Source organism: Sapajus apella, unplaced genomic scaffold, assembly GCF_009761245.1.
Source record: "Sapajus apella isolate SASKATOON/1434 unplaced genomic scaffold, GSC_monkey_1.0 scaffold177, whole genome shotgun sequence".
Classification (NCBI taxonomy): domain Eukaryota; kingdom Metazoa; phylum Chordata; class Mammalia; order Primates; family Cebidae; genus Sapajus; species Sapajus apella.
In genome coordinates, this window is record NW_022437117.1 from 566,117 (window position 1) to 584,338 (window position 18,222).

At 34.2% G+C, this 18,222-nt stretch overlaps 1 protein-coding gene across 4 annotated transcripts in view; it reads right to left on the minus strand.

Annotated features, from left to right (window-relative positions):
• TLL1 (tolloid like 1) overlaps positions 1-18,222 on the minus strand; it is a 240,976-nt gene that overhangs the window by 106,332 nt on the left and 116,422 nt on the right. For all 4 annotated transcript variants that reach the window (XM_032268275.1, XM_032268276.1, XM_032268277.1 and 1 more), the window contains 4 exons: positions 17,717-17,869; positions 17,080-17,197; positions 6,070-6,248; positions 1,582-1,687 (listed from right to left, as the gene is read on the minus strand). In XM_032268275.1, the coding sequence (XP_032124166.1) occupies positions 1,582-1,687; positions 6,070-6,248; positions 17,080-17,197; positions 17,717-17,869 (556 nt within the window). The remainder of the gene's footprint in view (positions 1-1,581; positions 1,688-6,069; positions 6,249-17,079; positions 17,198-17,716; positions 17,870-18,222) is intronic.

Below are 18,222 nucleotides of genomic sequence, written 5' to 3' on the forward strand. Positions count from 1 at the left end.
AAATCATTCTATTATAAAGACACATGCACTGTTTACAATAGCAAAGACCTGGAAGCAACCCAAATGCCCACTGATGACAGACTGGACAAGGAAAATGTGTCACATATACACCATGGAATACTATGCAGCCATAAAAAACAGTAAGTTCACGTACTTTGCAGGGACATGGATGAATCTGGAAACCATCATTCTCAGCAAACTGACACAAGAACAGAAAATCAAACACTGCATGTTCTCACTCATAGGTGGGTGTTGAACAATGAGAACACATGGACACAGGGAAGGGAGTGTCACACACTGGTGTCTGTTGGGGGGGACTATGGGAGGGACAGTGGGGGATAGGGAGGTTGAGGAGAGATAACATGAGGAGAAATGTCAGATATAGGTGACAGATGGATGGAGGCAGCAAACCACATTGTCATGTATGTACCTATGCAACAATTCTGCATGATCTGCACATGTACCCCAGAATCTAAAGTACAATAAAATAAATATATATGTATATTAAAAGCTTAAATTCAAGTTCTAGAAAAAAGTCATTTGGACAGTTACTTATATTTTAACAAATAAGTATGTATGTCTATAAATCACGTACTTTAGAAAAGAGTAATTTTAAAAATACAGTTAACAGGAATTTTCTAAATAATAAACTTTGGTTTGGCAAAAATAGATAATTAATAAATGTATCAAGTACTAAGCTTTCTTTAAGACATCCTTCTCTACTTTTTACCAAGAAAGTTTTACAAAAACAGGTAAATAAATTTGAATATTTTTCCCTTTTCCTCAACTTGTCTTCAGAAATAGACGTTAATGAACTGTGAAATGGACATAAGTGGGCAAAAAAATGAGTTGAAATGACATATGAGCGTAAAATGGGCATAAATGGAAAAAAGGGTGAATTCAATGGTTTAACAGTTCCAAATTCCTTACCTGGGAACTATTTGCCTGATGACATCATCTTTAGAATGAAGCATATCAAAACCCAAATTTATTGCATTCTTTAAAAGTAGCTTTAAGTCATTAATGAAATAATTGTAAGGTTAATGAGTAATGAACTATAATTCTAAATTATGTGAGATAAAATATCTTTCTAATATGTTATTTAACAATTCATTTAGTAATATCAATTTTTGAACTTAAGTTGTACTTGAGCAGTAGAAAATACACAGTATAAAGCACAAGTCACAAAGATTGTGACATTCCAACTGAACTGCTAGAGAACCTATTTAACTTATGAATATCCAATTTTCATTAAACAAGGTGTTGCCAATTTAATGTACTCATTAGTTTGGTAATGCTTTTAATTCAAATTTTTAATGATTTAGAAATATAAAATTGTCTACATAATTTATACCATCTTAATTATCACTTTAAATTCATGTATCTAGTAGAGAATGTAAAAATACATTTTCAATACTTGCTCTTATCTATAAATGTTCATCAATTACTTTTCTACTTTATTTCTGTGGTGAGGCAGCAATATTTGAAAGTAATTCTAGTTCTAATGTCAGGCATAGCTTTGTGAGTAGCCAAATGGAGGAAGGGAATTAAAAGTCAAAAGGTATAACCTGAGACTCCAACCTTGAGAAGGTGTTCCTGGCATAGTGCATGATACTGTCAAAATCATATCTTTCTCCAAGTGAGTTTACTTCTCCCGGCTCCATCTTCAGAAAATTGTACTCTTGACCTAAGAACCAGGCATAAACAAAATCTCAGAAGCCTTTTAACTGACAGAAAAGAGACCAGAAGCCCTTTCCTACACCTGCATCTGCTTTTTGTGAAATGATCTTGCCGACTGAATTTACATACAAACACACAGGCACATACAAAAAGCATCTGTCTTCACTCTACCATCACATTGAAAAGCAATATTGAATTGGAACAAAGTGTTAACTTCTGCACAAAGGTGAACTACCAAAAAGCATATATTGACTTTGTTTGATATATATGCTCTTTTAACACCTCATAATATTTATTCCTCTAAAATCTTATTGCATTGTTGGTAATATAGAAATAATTATAAAACGTTACATTTTCATCTAACGAGTTTCCCATTTTTATGATTAGATTTGCCAGTTCCCACATCTTCCTATTTGGTTTAATTCATTTCTATGAAACAATGTAAAAAGATACAAAAACAATATTAGTATAAACAGAGCTCTGCAGGCTTTAGCTCCATGGCTTCATCACTCAAGATATAAAAATAGCAGCAAATTCTCTACTTTCATTTAAAAATTAAACGAGTTTATTCATGATGAAAAGGCAGTTCTACTTTGAATTTAAGAAGAACATGCTTGAGAACTTAAATTTTTTTAAATTTCCACACCTGTTAGTTTAACTTCTGGATATCTTCATTTTTCATAGATTTTTCAACTGCCTGTTTGTATCTGTATTGTAGAATTATTTCTCAAAATTTGAAAAGAACACAAACTTAAATTCAATGGTTCCAGAAAGGAGCATTCCTTCAAAGAGAGTTTAAGTTTTGGTGACTCAGTTTTCACAATTGAAGTAACTAAAGGTTGTGCAAATCATATCCCTTATGTAACAAAAAGCTTTGAAACATCAAAATATAAAGAAAGATAAGCTATTGGAATTCCAAATCCAATTCTGGACCTAAAAATGGAACTATTATGCCATTCATCCACCTAGGTTTTTATTCCAATTGCCATATTTCAATTAAATATAAAAGATCACATTAATAAGAGTTTTCCTTCAGTGATGTCTCATGTGTTAAAGGAAATCTGGGATATTCACCTGAAAATTAAGAATGAAGAATCAACCGGGAGTTAAAGAACCCAAGTCCCAGACCAAAGTGTTTTAGTCCTTCTTTTAATAAATTTACACAACTTAATTTAAAATTAACTAACCAAACCTTATAATGAAATATGTGCTCCACAAATCTCTGATAAGTCTATTTATGTTATGACCATTCTTGGGAAATATTCAACATTCTCTTCAACCCATGATAAAGGCAACTCTTAAAACTCTTGTCTCATAAGGAATCTGAAGTCTAGTATAACAAATCTATGATCAGATTTTCTAAAAGCTATGTATTTTATACTTATTAACCTGTAAGATTTCAATTCAGAGCATAATATGGGTCCAGATTCTCTAACTAAAACAAAATGTTCCATAAAAATTTCTGAAAGTAGAACATTAAGCAACTTTAGCGATACATTTTAATGCATCTAACTTGAGGACTTAACATCTATATGACACAATATTTTTTGTTAGTTAAAAACAACATAGCTGTACATAGTCCAAATAACATAAAATTAGACATATTTCATGAGAGAGGGAAAAAGAAACAAAATACATAGCACTAACAGAAATCACATTTGACAATTTTTAAAATGGCAGGCATCCTTCTTAAAAGCATATTCTAACATGGATTAGAGTAACCTAATCCTTGTATCAATTTGGTTCCTATCATGATCATTAATTTTGCATATAAATAAAAAGCCAAAGTTTGTGCTTATTAGACATCATCCTTGACTAAGACTTGATGTTAAGTACCTGAGTGACAGCAAATCATAAATCTATTGAAGATTACTCTCCAACATGAACACTTTCATACTGGAATTGCTCTGTTACAGTGGATCGCATTATGCAAGAAATCTCACTCAATCATTTCTTTTTTCTATTGGCCATAATGTTTAGTCAAAAGAAAATATTAAAAGCCATAATTTGCTTAGCACTGTTTTAGGATTATATGTTTATTTTTGCTACATATTATATACACTTTTTCCTTGTTTTTGATACACATTTATATTGAAACAAGGTCCTATTTTTAAGAGGAAGAAACATTTTTGAAAATTACATCTTTTATAAATTTTTTTCAGATAATACAATGTTTGGCAAATAGAGGGCACTAATAACTCTAGTTAACAGCCAACTTACCATTTATGTGGTAGTTGAAATAATTTTCAGATTTATTTTCTCTTTATTTCCCACCAAGTGATACACAGGATGAATCTGGATAGTCGACTTATACATTAGAGTCTTCTATATAGGGAAGTATACATTTTTTGTACTTATTTTTGATATCTAACTCTACAGATTACTTCATCCTTCTCAAAATTACTTATTTCCTTGGCTTCCAGGACACCACATTCCACTGATTTTTCTCTTACCTTTTAGGCAATACTTTCTTAGTCTTTTAGGACATACTCTACTAAATATTCCTTAAATACTGTTTTTACCCATTTTTTACCCTAGACCTTTTTTTTTCTTCTCCCTCCAGTTTTTCCCTAGTTAGTCAAATATATGCCAAATTTTTGTCTTTACATATTTTATCTCTAGATACATCCTGAAGTCGAGACTCACCTTTCCTTTCTCTTCAAAATAAGGATCATACAAAGCCTTTTAAAATATGAGGATATGTTAAATGGAATCATTAATTGCCTTTCTTTTTCTCAAAAACATGCTGCTTTATCAATATTTCAATATCTCAAAAGTTTCATGTGATGGTACTAACAGTCATCTTGTTGCCTAAAAAGAAAACTTTTGAAGATTTCCCCTTACATGATGATATTCCTCTTAAAATCTTTTTGAAAGGCTATTTCCTCTTCTTCCTCTTGACATGTGCTACCCTTACTAAGAACCTAGTCACCTCTCATGCCTACTCATGTAGGCTTCTATTAGGTTTCCCGGACTTCAGGCACATCCTGCCCCCCTTACACAGTTAATGATTGCTCTAAGACTGACTGTGAAAATGAGTTCTCTTTATTTTAATCTGAACTTTTCCTGCTTATAATCCTTCAAGTATTCCCCAGTAACTAGAGAATAAAACCCGAATTTTCTCCCAAGGTTTACATCATAGAGAACCTTCTCTAAGAAAATGATAAGATACGAACTAATCCCACACTTCTAATTTACCATCAACCATAATGGTAAGATAAAAATAATTCAGTTTTCTGTAATTACAGATTTGCTCATGAAGTTTTTTTAGCTTGAAATTTAATCACTCTTCTGTCCACCTGAAATATTTCTACTTAAGTTTTAAATTTCCATCCTTTACAATTCCCTTGACTCACTAAGGCACTATTTGTCATGCTTTGCTTGGACTCTACACTATTCTCAACATATATTACTAACTACTGTCACTTTCTCACTCACTTGCAATCATATATATATATATATATATATGCATATATCCCACCCTAAGCTTTGTATTTTTCATGACAGTATCTTCAACACCTGATATTGACCTCAAAAATAATTGGCACCAAATATATAATGAGCAAATAAAGAGATCAGTACTGTTACTTACAGAAGGAATTCACTCTTTATAACAAAACTGGTCATGAATAAAAATCAAAACACATTTTTACTTTGGATATGCTTAAAATACATGCATATACCTTACAAGAAAATTCCAAACAACAGAATATTTTTGGCAACTGAAATAAACTGATCTTTATGCACATAAAAGTTAAATAGAAAGTCTTACTATGAGGCTACTATCAAATATCAAGTATTGGGAGAAATATAGGTTTTAATTAGAAATTATATTTCAATTACTGAAAACTTTCCTAAAAATTTGTCTTTAGGGTAGTCAACTTTAAGTGGAAAATCTCAGGAAAAAAAAAAAAAACTATACTAGCTTAGAAATAACTCATTTCACTGAAATTTTCTCCAGAAATGGTACCTGGTAGATTCCTATGGTAGCAGCATGTTATATGGCAAACTCTGGGTTCTTTTAAAATCCCTATAACATAAATTATAGAACTAAGCACAAAAAATGCTTATGTAAAAAAGAAACATTTAATAATTTTAATTTATGGTTCAATAGCTCACACCCATACTTGGAAAGCACAGAAGCTTAGAAATAGAACAGCTAAACCTTATAAAGGAAAGCAAGTCCAGTAAATGCATGAACTCACACAGTCTCCAGGAAAAAAATTAAAATATAAAATCATCACAGGTAATTTTTAATCAAAGAAAATGTTACTCTGTTATATCAAAAATATAAGTTTACATTTTTGGGAAAGTGAAACAATTAACTGCATAACTATGATTCAAAGATACCCAGTCAGCCTTAAACCCAACACATCCTATGCCTCTCACCTGGTTGGATGTTTTCTCTTATGATAGTTACATGGTTATCTCGATCTGGTCGTGTGTGTTCATGCCAAAAGCCTATGACATGGCCCAATTCATGAACAACAATCCCAAATTTATCACAGTTCTTGCCGATGGAGATTGCCTGAGGTCCATTTCCCCGCCGACCTACATAAGAGCAGCATCTGGAATAAAAGAGAAAGTGGAGATGGTGGTGGAAAGGTTGTGCCAGGCAACTTAACAATATGGTAAATTTTTTGTAAATAATAGTGACGAGCTATAAAGTCCAATACATTCAGAGGCACAACAATCTTATTACTACATATGTCTAGTTTCTAGTAACCTTTCAAATTTAAGTATAACAAAAGTTTCCTTATAATCAGTTCAAGTGTTTTTGTAATTATCTATATATTAGAAATATGCTTACATCATTTTAGAAGCATTCAGAAATATGTCAGAAAAGAAAATAATTATGATGACAATTATATCATGATGATGATGTATTGCTGAAGACATATAATTAAGCTGAAGACATACTTACATATTTATTTCCAATATAATTTTATCCTCAGAATTCGTATTAATTACTAGGTTATTACTTTGTCGGTGTGGCTATCTGACAATAATTCAGCATCATTTCAATATTAAACATAAAATTAAAGAAAGTTTATTTTTCCTCTGAGAAAAACAGAATTAAGCTTATTTATGAAAGGTGTTGGTTAATCAAAAAAAGAAATTACTTTTTCTACTCATGGAAGAATATTTTCTGTAAAAGAAATGTTTCAAAGAAGTTAACTGAAGAAAATTATTTTTGGCTGGTTGCAGTTGCTCATGCCTGTAATCCTAGCACTTTGGAAGGCCAACCTGGGAGGACTGCTTGAGGTCAGGAGTTTGAGACCAGCTTAAGAAACATAGTAAGACCCCATCTCTACAAAAGATTCAAAAACTAGCTGGGCATGGTAGCGCAAGCCTGTAGTCCTAGCTACTTGAGAGGCTGAGGTGGAGGGATGACTTGAGCTCCCAGGAGTCTGAGTCTGCTGTGAGCTAGAATCATACTACAGCACTCCAGCCTGGACAAGAGAGCAAGATCCTGTGAAAGAAAGAAAAGAGGGAAGGGAAGAAGGGAAGGGAAGGGGAGGAGAGGGGAGGGGAGGGGAGGGGAGGGAGGAAGGAAGGAAGGAAGGCAGGAGAGAGAAAGAAAGAAAGAAAAAAAGAAGAAAGAAAGAAAGGAGAAAGAAAGAAAGAAAAAAAGAAAGAAGAAAAGAAAGAAAGAAAGAAAGAAAGAAAAAGAAAGAAAGAAAGAAAGAAAGAAAGAAAAAAAAGGGAAGGAAGGGAAGGAAGGACGGAAAGAAAAGAAAGAAAAAGAAAGAAAGAGAGAGAAAGAAAGAGAAAAGAAAATTATTTTCAAAAGATGAATTACCTTAAGTTAATGGTTAACCAGTGTTAGGAACTGGATACTTATGTCCCCCCAAATTTCATATGTTGAAACCTGATCTTCATGGTGATAGTATTTGAAGGCAGAGCCCTTGGAAGGTGATGAGGGGATCATGAGGGCTCTGCCTTTATAAAGAGATCAGTGCCTTTATAAAAGAGGCCCCAGAGAGCCCCCCTGATTCCATGTACCATGTGAGAGCACAGCAAAAACACATCTCACATCCATCTGTGCACCAGAGCAGGCCCTTACCAGACACCAATTCTGCAGTGCTCAGCCTCCAGAACTGAGAAATGAATGTCTGTTGTTTAAGACCCACCCAGTCTATGACATTCTAACAGCCTGATCAGACTGAGACAAGTAGTGACGAAAAATCAACAACTAGTAGTAGTTAAATGAATAATATTTATGTGATTTGTGTCAAATGAGCAATCTAATAATTTAGATTGATTTTTTATTTCATCATCTGAAAGAATCTTCTGGACTGTCTAACAGAATGTGGAACATCCAGGAATGTCTTTCTGGAAATTTTCATCAATTGATTGATATTTATACATAATCAACAATGTTTTTTTCCTTCCTTTCCCCTTTCTCCTTCTCCCTTCCCCCTTCCCCCTCCCCCTTCCCCCTCCCCCTCCCCTTCCCCCTTCCCCCTCCCCTCCCCCCCTCTCCTCCCCTCCCCTTCCCTCCCTCCCCTTCCCTTCCTTCTTTTGCTCTGTCACCAAGGCTGGAGTGCAGAGTCACGATCTCGGCTCACTGCAACCTTCACCTCTCAGGTTCAAGCGATTCTCCTGCCTCAGCCTCCTGAGTAGCTGGAATTACAGATGCCTGCCACCACACCTGGCTAATTTTTGTATTTTCAGTAGAGACAGAGTTTCACTGTGGTCATAAACTCCTGACCTCAGGTGATCAACCTGCCTCGGCCTCCCAAAGTGCTGGGATTACAGGCATGAGCCACTGTGCTCGGTCTCAATGATGTTTTTCTATCCAAAATTTAGAAGTTCCATTTAGTCACTGTGTGTGTATGCACGTGTACATGTGTCAGTGTGTGACAGTCCCAAATATTCTAGGGACACAGGGTGAGAGACTGAGCACACAAAATGCTCACTTTAAAATAATTTTTAAATGGCATAATATTATAGTAGCGAATTAAAATGACATCAATAGCACAGCAATAGAGGGCACTAAATAGGTGGCTTTGAATAGTTGGGATAATGATGCATCAGGCATTGCCAAACACCTTTTCTGATTTATTAAATTGAAAGAGCAAATTGTCGAAAACTGATTGACCGAATGATTAAAAGGAATTTCACTACTTCAGTTCCTGGGGTAAGTACATTTGACAGCCCTTTTGATTTTCTACAAATGTAAATCCTTATCTCCCTCTCACCCTACCCATTTTTTAATTTTCTAATTGTTTCTGTAGGCTGTAAACACCTAAGTATTTTCATCCATACTATACCAGTTAGATGAACAAATTTGTATTCATTATTAATAAATTTATTATAGCAGTTAACTGAGTTTAATAAATCAGTTATACAAAGAATACAGAGGTAACTGGTGGGTGAAAGAGGAATCAGTAAAGTTTGTTTTTACCCCAGGTCGGTTTTTTTTTAATAATGTGCTTTAATTCATATATAGGTACTTATTAAATATTCAAATATTTATTACATGCCCAAAAATGTATTAGATCCAGAAAAACACAAAATTTTCAAATTTTGGAGAGATTTAAACTAAAATAGTTGCTACCTTAAATCAACAGTAATGAAAAATTACCCATATTGAGTCATTCTTGCTGGTTTTATTCAGAGAATAAAGTTTTTTGCAAGTCAAAATGTGGTAGACAGTAAATCAGTGTGGTCAATTTATTTCCTCTAAAACATCATTTTTAGCACAATTGCACTCATAGCAATTTCCTATAAGATGGGGTTTTACAATGGAAAGAAAAAATAGACTTCACACTGCCTTATTCAGAGGTATTATTTTACAATCGTCCTGAGAATAAAACAAAAATGTGGTGTTTTGATCCCTAATTAAAGGTCTTGGGGAAAGATCAATTCTAGACTCTCAGATTAAGAAAATAACTACATATATGCTTAGACAAATATTAGTCATGGAACGAAAAGGGTAATGTGTAATTTTTAATGTGATTTTAAAATGTCTAAATATTATCTTAGTTTCTAATGTTATCCAGGTTTGATGCCATTTTATTGTATATGGCTGCTGGATTTTTGTTTCTCATTTGTGTGCCACTTTTAAAGTCTGGACATTTTAAGGTCTACCTGTGTAGCCTAACACAACCTTTCCCCATCAACAGAAAAGCCTAACTTCTCCATGAGTCATAGATGGTAATCAGGTAAATCAAAATATTCTACTTTCTACTTTTGCCTTGGGTTGGTAGACCAAAACCCCTTTGGAACAGTATTTGGTAGACCAAAACCCCTTTGGAATAAAACCCCTTTGGAAGCTAATCCATTAGATCATCCATGAAGGTAGAACTGGTTCTGCCTTTTCATGTGCTATATTTGAAATAGTTTCAAATCACCACATATCTTTTCATTAAAACAACTCGATTTCTTTTTTATTTTGATTTAATAGGTTTTCCAGGGCTGAGCATGGTGGCTCATGCCTGTCATACCAGAACTTTGGAAGGTTGAGTCAGGTGAATCGCTTGAGCCCAGGAGTTTCAGGCCACCCTGGGCAACAACTCAAAAAAAAAAAAAAATTTAGCCCGGGCGCGGTGGCTCACTCCTGTAATCCCAGCACTTTGGGAGGCCGAGGCAGGTGGATCACGAGGTCAAGAGATCGAGACCATCCTGGTCAACATGGTGAAACCCCGTCTCTACTAAAACTACAAAAAATTAGCTGGGCATGGTGGTGCGTGCCTGTAATCCCAGCTACTCAGGAGGCTGGGGCAGGAGAATTGCCTGAACCCAGGAGGCGGAGGTTGCGGTGAGCCGAGATCGCGCCATTGCACTCCAGCCTGGGTAACAAGAGCGAAACTCTATCTCAAAAAAAAAAAAAAAAAAAAATTTAAAAGTTAGCTGAACTTTGTAACTGATATGATTTAACTCTGTGTCCCAACACAAATCTCTTCTTAAATTGTAATCCCCACATGTCGAGGAAGGGGATCATGGGGGTGGTTTCCCTTATGCTGTTCTCAGGATAATGAGGGAGTTCTCAAGAAATCTGATAGTCTAAAAGTGACAGTTTCCCCTGCACTCTCTCTCCTGCTGCCTTGTAAAGAGGGTATTTTCTTCCTGCTTTGCCTTCTTCCATGATTGTAAGTTTCCTGAGGCCTCCTCAGCCATGCAGAACTGTGAGTCAATTAAACCTCTTTCTTTATAAACTACCCAGTCTCAGGTAGTTTTTTGTAGCAGTGTGAAAGCAGACTAATACAGAAAATTGGTAACGGGTAGAGCACCGCTATAAAAATACTGGAAAATGTGGAAGCGACTTTGGAACTGGGTAATGGGCAATGCTTGGTACAGTTGGAGGGGTCAGAAGAAGACAGAAAGATGTGGGAAAGTTTGGAACTTCCTAGAACTTCCTAGACAAAGACCTTCTAATAAATTATTTTTTTCTGCTTAAGCTAGCCAGTCTCTGTTGTTTGCAAAGAAGAATCCTGGCTAGCATACCTTCTCTGCCTAAATACATAACCTCCTTGAGGAGAGAAAACATCTTTGTTCAACTTTATATTCCCAAAAGTTAGTATGTAAGTAGGACTAAAGGAGAATTCCAACAAGTATAGGATGAGAAAGTGTCTACTTTTATAACCTGAATAACCAAATAGAACAAAGTTAAATACCATTTAAACATAAAATTTAAAGGTTAAACAGGTTAACTGTAATTTTTTTGTTTATTTTTTGGCAATCATGAAAGCTAAGTAGATTTTTTTTTAAAGTAAGATTGGTCCAACAAAAATATCTAATAAAAGAAGAGAAGCCATATAAATAGAATATGTTTAACTATATAAGGTTACATAATAGACTGGGGTAATAAACATATGAATGAATATTTCACAAAGAATGAAATCAATCTCTGTCATAAAATGATCTCACATTTTGCTAATATTAATCATCTTGCAAAATAAATAAATGTCACTGATGACAATAACTATTCATTGAAAAATTCTTAGTTGAAAAAAAATAAGGAAAAGAAGAAATAAGGCAGTTAGAGAACTTCCCTCTTTTATCTGTCTCTATAAGGATAATTAGCTTAGAAAGTCTGATGATCAGTCTGCTAATCAGCTGCAACCGAGTTCTCTCATGTTGTTGTATTAAATGCAAATGTAAAAACAATACTTATAGCTCAGTTCAAACCTTATCAATATGAGGGTGAGGGTTAAAGCATATGTCCCACTGAAGATGAATCAAAGAGATCATGTATTTAGAAACAAGCATGTGCCTATGTATACAAACATGCCTACAGTCATATACAAACTATACTTATAATACAATTTAAGAAGAGGAAATGCACTGGAGCTAGCTGGTAAAGAGTCCTGAACTCCACATTTTGCTTATTATATTTTATTACTTTCCCATCTACCAAAGGCCTGACGTGGAATATGTACCAATAAATTTTAATTGCATAAGAGCAGACTACAGTGGAATAAGGTGGAAAATATTTAATGTTCTAAAAGACAGATAGTTTCATATATAACAGTCCTTCCTATAAATATGGGCAAAATTATTTTAGCTGTGATTTTAAAAAATTGCAAAAGTTACCAGTTGCCTAACTTAGTGGGAGAGCTAAATGAAAGTGGTAAAAGCATTATTAAGTGGTAAGATGTGTTTCTTATCAGATTAAAGTTAGAAATAGAATTGATGTATGTTGCTGTCAATATCAATGACACTACTTTGCAGGCTCTCAATGAACAATTACACTAGATATTACCAAATTCTACACATTTATTACCACATTATTGCCTTTTATTATGAGATAGAAGACCCAATATCGAAGCCCAATATGAGTGTTCATGTATTTGACTTGGCAAGCATCTTATTCTAGTTGAGCTTAAGTAGTTGTGCACACCAACTACCGAGCTCATTAATAATTTAAATGAATTTTTATGAGATTTAAGTGAGGCATTATCATAGAAAAATCATTGTTAAACATCATGTTTTATGAAACTGTGGTCAATAATAATAATTTCAATTGAAGTTAGAATGATTATAATGTTTTGCTAGCCAGTGATCAATTCCTATACAAGTATCATCCTTTCTAGTACGAAAAACACAACACAGAGAAAACTTCAAACTGTAAAATGAGTAGCAAGATAAATTACTGAAAATCAGCATTAATGCATTACTATGATAAAAACCACAAATATATGTATTCATTAATACATATATGTATACACATGTACAAATATATATCAATACATATATTTTATATTATATGCCTCTCTATATAGATGTATATATTAATTAATACACATATATGTATATATTCATACTCAAGAGGCTAACTTCAGGAGTGCAATTACAGATTTAATTTTTTTGGGCAAGCCACAACTTTAGTTTTCACGTTTCTAAAATAATTGAAATACATGTCCTTAAATATCTCCTAATGTCTCACAGTCTTTTAGTGCAAAATATCCCCTTAATGTCTCACAACTTTTCAGTGCAAAATATAAATTCTTAACCATCTTTTGTTGTGTGTGAGGATTGTGCATAATGTACTTACATAATGTTTATTAAGTCATAATAAATGTATTATTATGAATTAATTATGAATTTATTAATTCATAATAAAATAAATATTTATTTATTTATTTTGAGACAGACTCTTCCTCTGTTGCCCAGGCTGGAGTGCAGTGGCATGATCTCAGCTCACTGCAATCTCTGCCTCCCGGGTCCCAGTGACTCTTCTGCCTTAGCCTCTCAGTAACTGGGGTTAAAAATGCACGCCACCACACCTGGCTAATTTTTGTATTTTTAGTGGAGACAGGTTTCACCATATTGGCCAGGCTGGTCTCGAACTCCTGACCCCATATGATCCACCTCCCCCAGCCTCTCAACGTGTTGGGATTACAGGCATGAGCCACCGTGCCCAGCTATTTAAATGATGTTTAAATTATCAATACTTTCTTGATCACCTACATGTAAAGTAGAGGGCTGTGTGTCATGAGGGACATAGAGGTAAGTTACCTATTCTCATCAAGAAAGACAGACATTTGGACAAGCTGTGGTAATATTACGATTACAGCTAAGGGTAGAGGAAAATCCTACTGTAAGCAGTTCAGGGATGGGTAAGAATGAAAGATGTGAAAGATTTCCACTGATAAAAAAAAGATATAGGGATTCCAAGCAGCAAACTATCATGAGCAAAAACATGAAGATGTGATAGTGAATGGTGAAAAACAGTTTGGCAGGATAAAACAAGTGAACGGGAAATTACAAAAAAAAAGAAAATATAATTTATATAAATATAAATTTATTGCAAACAGAAATTAGGCAATAAAATAATAAGTGATCAGAACTTTGGATGTGTTTTACAAAATTGATGTGTGGGAAGAAGGAAAGATGTATTGATCTGAATAGATTATGTATTTAGGAATATGTAAGATGAGCTTATATCCATTTGTATTAGATAACCAGAAAGATGGAAAGATAGTCTAGATTTGGATCTTTTAAATATTAAATAGATAAGATGGGGAGGTATTTCAAATGTAACCAAAACATATCAAGCAAAAATTAAAGTAATTTAGAAAGAAACACTGCTGAATGAGTCATAAGTAAAAATGTATGGAACTATCCAAAAATATCTAGGTAACGATGTATAATTTTTCTCAAAAACCCCCAGATAGGCCAAAAATAAAAATATGTTACATTAAATTAAGTAAGTGTTCTAGGAAAATATGGTAAGACAAAGATGACATAATGCCCCCCCTCCAAGACCTTGAAACTATACATATTTCCCCCAAAAGTACACATCATTAGGGCAAGAATTATATCCTCAAAAAAAATCAAGCATTTATTTTGACTTACTTTTATGAAATGCACTACACGGTATTCATATAGTGATAGCAGTTTAGAAAAAAGTCTACTTCCTAGAATAATTTCAGCCAATAAATTTCAGAAGGACTAAAATATAAGAACAGCATTAGAAAACCCTTATTCTGCAATGAAAGGTACATTTACAATGTAAGGACCTGGCTGTCACCACTTTAATCCACTGATCAATCACAGAAGCACCTGTTAAAGTGGCAGGTCTAGTGTCTTCAGATATGATGCAGTATCAAGTAGTCAGTATACCCTACTGTGTGTTCTTAGCAAGAAAGCTGAATTTAATCAAATCTCTAGACATAAATTCCAATTAATTAGAAATACAGGGAGACAAGTTTGAAAACTTGTACAATAAAAAGTCTTCTAAAGTATACAACATTGCATGGGGAGCTACCAGAATTGTATCTTGGCTGGATTATAGGATCTCTGGAGAGACATAGAGGCTGAAAATGGAAGGTGTGGTAAGTTCATGGCATTCATTAAATGTTGTATCAAGGAATTCAGATTTTATTCTAAAGCCAGCATTTCTCATAACGTTCTGGAACATTGATGTATATTCTTCACTTTAAAAAGGGTAGAATGGGTATTCCCTTTTAAAATAAGTGTAGAAAACATGTTCCTTTTAATTAATTAAATATTAATAGTGTTCATGGCCTGGTGTAGTGGTGCATGGCTGTAATCACTGCAATTTGAAAGGCTGAAGCAGGAAGACTGCTTGAGGCCAAGAGTTCAAGACCAGCTAGGCAATACAGCAAGACCCTGTCTCTATTAAAAATAAAAAATTCGAGGCTGGGCACAATGGCTCATATCTGTAATCCCAGCACACTGGGAGACCAAAGAAGGCAAATTGTTTGATCCCAGTTGTTTGAGATCAATACAGGAAGACCTCATCTCTACAAAAAATCAAAAGAACTATCCAAGAAGTGTGGTGCACACCTGTAGCACCAGCTACTCGGGAGGCTGTGGTGGGAGAATCACCTGAGCCATGGAAGTCGAGGCTGCAGTCAGCCATGACTGTGCCACTGCACTCTAGCCTGGGTGACAGAATGAAACTCTGTCTAAAAAAAGAAATAAAAGATAGCTAGGCATGCTGGCACAGGCCTGTAGTCCTAGCTACTCAGGAGGCTGAGGAAAGAGGATCATTTGAGCCTCGGAGCTAAGATCAATCATGCAACTGCACTTCAGCCATCACAACAGACTGAGACACTGTCTCAACAAGTAATAATAATAATGATGATGTGCACTAGCACCCTGATGTAGAAATACCTATTGAAATTTAACACAACATTTCTAACTTGCAGATATATAGAGAGACAATTACTTTAGATATATATGTAACATATATCCATATAGACAAGTATTTTCTGTATATATCTTACATATCTATATATAGAATTTATAGATATAAATCTATATACTTTATATATTATATATATTTGTATATATCTATATATAACATATATATCTATATAGAAAGTATTTGTCAATATAGATATCTATGTAGAAATGTATCTATATCTTATAGATATATTTAGATATATCTTATTTAGATACATTAGATATCTCTTATTTAGATATATATCTAAATATATAATATATATCTATAATATACTTATATATATAAAGAATATATCTAAATATATCTATAATATATATCTATAATGTATTTAGATATATAAAGATATATAGATGATGTACATTAGCACCCTGTTGTAAAAATACCTATCGAAATTTAATACAGCACTAATAACTATATATAGATATAGATCTACTTAGATACATCTATATATAGATGTAGATCTATATCTTATAGATCTATATCTATATAGAAAGTATTTTCGATATAATAGAAACTTACTGCACAGATTTTAGAAGCAGCACAACAGAACCCTTAGGCAACTATACTAAAGTTTCTAGCTCAGGTGAGTGGGATGTTGGCAATGGCACTGTTAGAAAGTAACTGTGCAGCCATAAAAAACCATGAGTTCGTGTCCTTTGTAGGGACATGGATGAACCTGGAAATCATCATTCTCAGCAAACTGACGCAAGAACAGAAAATCAAACACCTCATGTTCTCACTTACAGGTGGGTGTTGAACAATGAGAACACATGGACACAGAGAGGGAAGCATCACACACTGAGGTCTGCGGCAGGGAACTAGGGGAGAGACAGCAGGGGAGGGATGGGGAGTTAGGGAGGGATAACATGGGGAGAAATGCCAGATATAGGTGATGGGGAGTAAGGCAGCAAACCACATTGCCATGTATGTACCTATGCAACAATCCTGCATGTTCTTCACATGTACCCCCAAACCTAAAAAGCAATAAAATATATATTAAAAAAAGAAAGAAAGAAAGTAACTGGGGTGGTAGAAAAGAATACCCCTGCAGTAGATACCCAGATTTCTGCGATCAAAGAATACACATACCTAATATATAATATTTTTTACATAAAATCCAGACATCATCGTGGCCAAAATACAAAGCAAGCCTTAAGAAATAAATCTTACCTGTGGACATTTAATTTTTTTTCTTTTAATTTTATTTCCCTTAAGTCAGTCCCTAGTTTACTTACCCACAAGGCCTATGGGTGAACACAATGTAACTCTCTTCATCACTTCTTTCTATGAAAGTCATGCATGTGTGCTTTTCCCAGTGCCTCATGGCCTGCTTGAACATGGCTTGCTGGCTGCCTGAAAAAAATGTGTGATGTTAATAAAACAGTGGCTGCCCCAGAAAGAATGCTCCTTGCTGGGTCCTCTACCCTAAGTCTGGCTGAGCAGTGCAGAATGCCACCACTATCATCAGTCAAAGAATACTAGTTTATGGCACCACAAATGAGTCATTGTTAAGAACAGACACTCACTTTATAATCAGAGGGCTAAAGCTTACTATCTCTACAAATATGTGTTTACAAGGCTCTATAAATGAAACATACATTCTTCCTGTCAGTTGAAGAGAGATCAACTTCCAAATTTAATAGGCACATCTGCAACGCTGTTCAAAAACCAGAACAGTGCTTTAAACTCTTAGAACACAAGACTAAAGATATTTTTTCAGTTTCAAAGACACTCTACACTAATAACCTAAGTTAATGCAGTATTTTCCAACCTTGGCTTAATACTGTGTATCCTATTCTATAAAAATAGACACTTAATCTGTGTGAAAGTTTTTATTTCTTTATCAAAGCAGACACTCTGGGAGTGTCTTACCAGTGAAGTTGCCTCCTATAACATAAGGAATAACGCCTCCAGGCCATATTCTTTCCGATCTTGATGTAGCGGCTCTGGGAACTCGATTTTTCTCATTTTGTCCTGAGAACTGTAGGGGTACTTTTCCCTTAACTGTGTTATTTTGCTCCAAGCCTGCAGTGACATTTAAAACATTCTGTGAAACAGAAGTTCTTGGTCAGCGAATCATTTACCTCTTAAAGGACAAAAGTTAAAATGTCTTATTTACATATTTTTTGTATAAATGCTGAAAGTCAAAATGCATTAAAGAAAAACTTCAGTTATATGATATACTGGGAAAAAAAGCACTAAAATATGTAAATATTTCATGTCAAAATACAATTTCCTCATATTCTGTGAGTATTTTGTTGATTTTTTTATTAATATCCATACAACAGACTAAGTGGATAGAAGTCAGGCAGGCTCACAGGCCATAAAAAATCTGTTTTCTGTTTCCTGTCTTGCTAGCTCACTAACAATTCACCAAA